Consider the following 4845-nt stretch of genomic DNA (forward strand, 5'->3'; position numbering starts at 1 on the left):
TTAGATGTGAGCCATGACTCTTTCATACCGAGTTAAGTCAGCTTTTTCAATCATCAAATTCATCTCATCTATAACTTTAATCAATTCATCGATATCTACAACATAACTATTGATAAGGTATTCATTGGCATATTTTATTTCTCTTGAAATCTCTTAGATCTTCGTGTTCTGATCATTACCAAACTCTTACATTCGGACTGTTCTTATATTTACCGCAACCTCTTTCCTACATCGATCATTTATATATCTTTTCGGGAAATTCTTGACTTGATACATATTCATGACATAGAAAATATGCCGACACAACAAACCACATTGTTCAATTCTTTTGTAGGAGCATGTTGTAGTAGACTCTTCACCAAACTCACCGTCCTTCTTAAACACAACCTAAAAAACAATGTAAACTCTCAAGTTAAACACTTATTAAACGCTTGTTAACTAATTTAATATTAAACAACTTTAAACTAAAATGCTTACTAAACGCTCAATATTACATCCAAAAATCCTGGAATATACGCATTAAAATCCCATATTTTACACCTCAAATAACCTCCTTCTTCTTCACAAGCACTGAATTGTGAAACACCACTAACAGTTTCATTCATTTCATATTGAACATTATTAAAAATAGATCTTGTATATATCTTAACCGCTTCCCTTTCAAGATAACTTCTGGTTGTGTACCTACTGTCATGATCACACCATCTGCGATTGCATCTCTGTATCTCCATACAAAAATCAAAATGGTTGAAAAACTCAACTAATGTTAACTGAGAATTTGTAGCTTGACCGAAAAAGTGGTTGCTCTCTGATCTTAATGTTGTACACATCAATCTAGACAAAGGTTCGTCTCTATAAAAAGCAAGTATCCAATCAAATCTGATTTCATACATATCAGTAAGCCATTTATTCTTGTCAAGCTCAAACTCAACCATTATCGCCTGCCATTTCTCCTCAAATTCAAAATGACTAATTGAATCCGTCCACACAATATCACATATCCTACGCTTAAAATCTTCGTTGTTACATAAATCGGCTCCCACCTAAAAACAAATGTTAAACGCTTCTGAACCGCTCATGACCAAAATATACTATCATGGTACGCTCATAAGACGCTCACATATTAAACATCAAAAAAAGCTATTACCATGAAGCGCTTGTAAAAGGCTCACTATTTAAACTACTTAAAAGTTAAATCAAAACAGTTAAGTTTACCTTGTCAACAACTTTCTTCATGATATGCCACATACATAACCTATGCCTGGTATTTGGAAACACAGATGCAATAGCTTGCTTCATAGTCGGGTCCTGATCTTTAACAACAGCCTTCGGTGCACTACCAAACGACTTAAGTAACATTTGCAATAACCATGTGTACGATTCAATAGTTTCAGAAGCTAATAATCCAGCACCAACAGTCACATTATGACAATGGTTATCAATTGCTGTGAACGGTAAAAAAATCATCTTGTACCTATGCATAAAAAACAAATTCATACATACAAAACACACAACTAATACGCTTGAATTTTATATTAAAAGTGTATGGATCAATAACTTACTTGTTAGTCTTAAATGTAGCATCAAAAGATATAATATCCCTAAATGCAAGATAATTACTCTTTGAAATCTCATAAGTTCAAAAACCACGAATTAACTCACGATTATCATTGACATCATATTCGAACGAATAATCTGATGTAAATGTTTTCTTCGCACGCAATCTTTGAACAATCATCTCAGCATCATACTCTCCAATATAACAATTCAAACCTTGTTTGAAATTCTTACAATCAACTTTAGTTGCACCTACTTTTTCAAAACCACCATACTGTGTTCTCAAAAGGTTAAACGCTTTAACAGGTCCCAGGTTCAAATTAGACAGCTCATAAATAGCTTCCTCTTGGACATGTGTTAACTTCCTCGCTGATCGAACAAACTGCATATCACAATCTGCTACCATACTATGATTATGGCCTTCAACAAAATCATGTACATCAAAATTTACACTGTCAACAGATTTTAACTGAAGATGTGCTCTACAACCACATCTAATTCATGGCCTTTCCTTCTTTATAATATGACTTATTTGATTCATTACAATCACCTTTTGAATTATAACTTTTGGCTGGCTTGTGACCTTCTTTACAACATGTAAAATACTTGGTCCTTAGTACACCATCATGCATGTACGATCCACCTGTGCGAACCCCAAATCCAGCTTTCTTAGCATATTCACTATAAAAATCAAATGCTTAATTAGTTGACGAAAACATCATTCCTTTAACAGGTTTGTAAGAAGAAGCAACTTCAGGAATAATATCAACCCCTTGATCTTCAACCAAAACACTTGAATCATCTGCAAAAAAAAACATAAATAAAAAATGTATACTACACGCTCATGAAACGCTCATACTGAAAGCATGAATAAAAATGAATATCAATCTCAACACTAGCATGTTACGTTCGTAACACGCTCATATTCTACAACATCAAATCAATCATGTTAACACGCTCATGCTATAAACACCAAAAATCAACCATGTTAAACACTCCTAATAAGCACATGCTCATAACACACTCATATTCTACAACATCAAAATCAATCATATTAACACGCTCATGATATGCTCATACTATAAACACCAAAAATCATTTAACATTCCTAATATGCACATACTCGTAACACGCTTGCAAACTAAACTAATCAATTATCTTGTGATTCTCATAGTACACTAACATGCAGATTACTGTCCGATTAGAAACATAGTATATATCTACTGTCGACTAGTTCAAACAGAGCAAAAACTTACATTCATGATCGTCTTCCATTTCAAAATCCTAAATCAAAAATCGGTTGAAAACTGGTCCGTATACTCAATTGATTGATTTCGGTACCAAAATTGGTTCGTAAATAAGAAATTGATTTTGATTAAGCTAAAAATCAGGATCGTAACCGTTTATACGCAAATTACCAAATTTAGATTACGAATCAAAAAGACAATCGTAACCTTCTAGCTTAAAATATACGGAATCTTCTCAACTGATCGCAACTAAATCGAAGGTGTAGATCGACGCTTCCAGATGTCGCGTACATTTTGTACGATAAGGCATTAGCGTATTCCATCTTTTCTCTCTCTCTATATATATATATATGTGTGTGTGTGTGTGTGTGTGTGTGTGTGTGTGTGTGGAATCTAGAGAGAACTCCTATTAAATAGAGAACTAGAGAACTCGTTTTAACACCATATATTTTATTAGATTAAAGGCTAAAAAAAGGAAAAGGGGGAAACTAAAAGGTGCTGTTTTTTTTAATGAGGAATGGTAATATTGGAATGGATAAAAATTACATTCGTTCTTTCTTCCCTCTTCTCGTTCACTCACATCCCATCACTGATCTAGGGTTTCAATTTTTGTCGATCGATCATACAGTTCATCCAAATCAAGTACAAAATCAAGCACGAATCTGAAGAATACTAACAGGTAAGCGGATGTAATTGTTATTTTCATATATTAACAATGTCGATTTGGTGTATTATACACCAATCAAGCATAAATAGAGGGTATCACGTTCGATAAGCTCTATTTTTGTTTTTTTGTTGAATCGAATAACAATACCATCGTCAAACATTAATTTGTACACTGATTGTAAATGAAACTATTTATTAAGTAATGTGACTATTAACATGTTGTCAAAACAAAATGAGCTGGCTGGTTATGAACAACACAATTTAACTAAGTTTTCTATGTTTTTAAGCTTGCACATGTTCAATGAATTTCTTATGAGAAAGCGAAAATGGGTACCAGAACTGATGTATGGCATAAATGTGCATCATTGGACAATGGGAATACACGAACCCAGCTATATCTAATTTTACACATTATCAACATCGTTTAGTCGATGATTTGTCAGGTATTACATATACGCGGTGCATAATTGATGCATCACTTATCTATCAAGCACATATATAGTTGGTTATATTACATATATGCAGCACTATCTATTATATACATATGTAGTTTATTGTAGTAAATTTATACAATTCTTGTCTATTAAATTCATATGTGGTATGTTGTATTACATATATGTGTCATTTTTCGGTTATGTGTATATGCAATATGTTATATTACATATATGCAATAGTTATCTATACTTTTGTTTGATAGGCAATTAACAACTTCATGAATTGCGGTGTGTTTGCTAAGAGGCATGTGTAATGTTCCAAGGTATTGTATTTCATATATGCACTTATCAACTACTAAATGCATATGGACTATGTTGTGTTGCATATATGCAATGCTATTGTCTGTTGTATTACACATATGCATTACCTTTGTTTAATAGGAAAATGACATCTTCACATAATGTAGTTTGATTGCTATGATGCATATGGAATGTTCCAAGGTATTGTATTACATATATGTAGTTATCGATTACTAAATACATATAGACTGTTGTATTACATATATTCAATGCTATTGTCTAATGTAATATATGCGTTACTTAATTTTAATAGGCAAATGAAATTTTCACATAATGCGATGTGTATGATGTGAGGCACATGGAATGTTTCAAGTGTAAGAATGGAGTTTGCGAGTTTGGTTTCATTGATGAAGATATTAGAAAGACTGAACAATTAAAGAATATTCTATGTCACGAGTATTTTCTTTCAGATGTCAGCGTACGCAAACAACGGGTGATGGAATATGGAAGAAAACACTATAGTAGAAAAATCCAACAATGAGACTAGTTAAAAGGGTGTATTTTTTGTAGTTTATATTGCTGTTGTGTATAATGGAATTTCATAAGTTGTTAGAACGTGTATTTGAATTTGAATATGAATG

General features: G+C 32.6%; 1 protein-coding gene across 1 annotated transcript; it reads right to left on the reverse strand.

Annotated features, from left to right (window-relative positions):
* LOC143624269 (protein FAR1-RELATED SEQUENCE 5-like) lies at positions 1 to 1963 on the reverse strand. Its single transcript, XM_077094980.1, has 6 exons — positions 1676 to 1963; positions 1563 to 1630; positions 1216 to 1474; positions 495 to 1043; positions 312 to 387; positions 1 to 95 (listed from the first exon to the last, which is right to left on the reverse strand). Exons 1-6 carry the CDS (start codon positions 1961 to 1963, stop codon positions 1 to 3), a joined length of 1335 nt encoding a protein of 444 aa, XP_076951095.1.
* Between the last annotated feature and the right edge of the window lie 2882 nt (positions 1964 to 4845).

The sequence above is a fragment of the Bidens hawaiensis genome, unplaced genomic scaffold (genome assembly GCF_021521415.1).
Source record: "Bidens hawaiensis isolate Kalapana, Puna unplaced genomic scaffold, B.hawaiensis_p1.1 tig00003752_1, whole genome shotgun sequence".
Lineage (NCBI taxonomy): Eukaryota > Viridiplantae > Streptophyta > Magnoliopsida > Asterales > Asteraceae > Bidens > Bidens hawaiensis.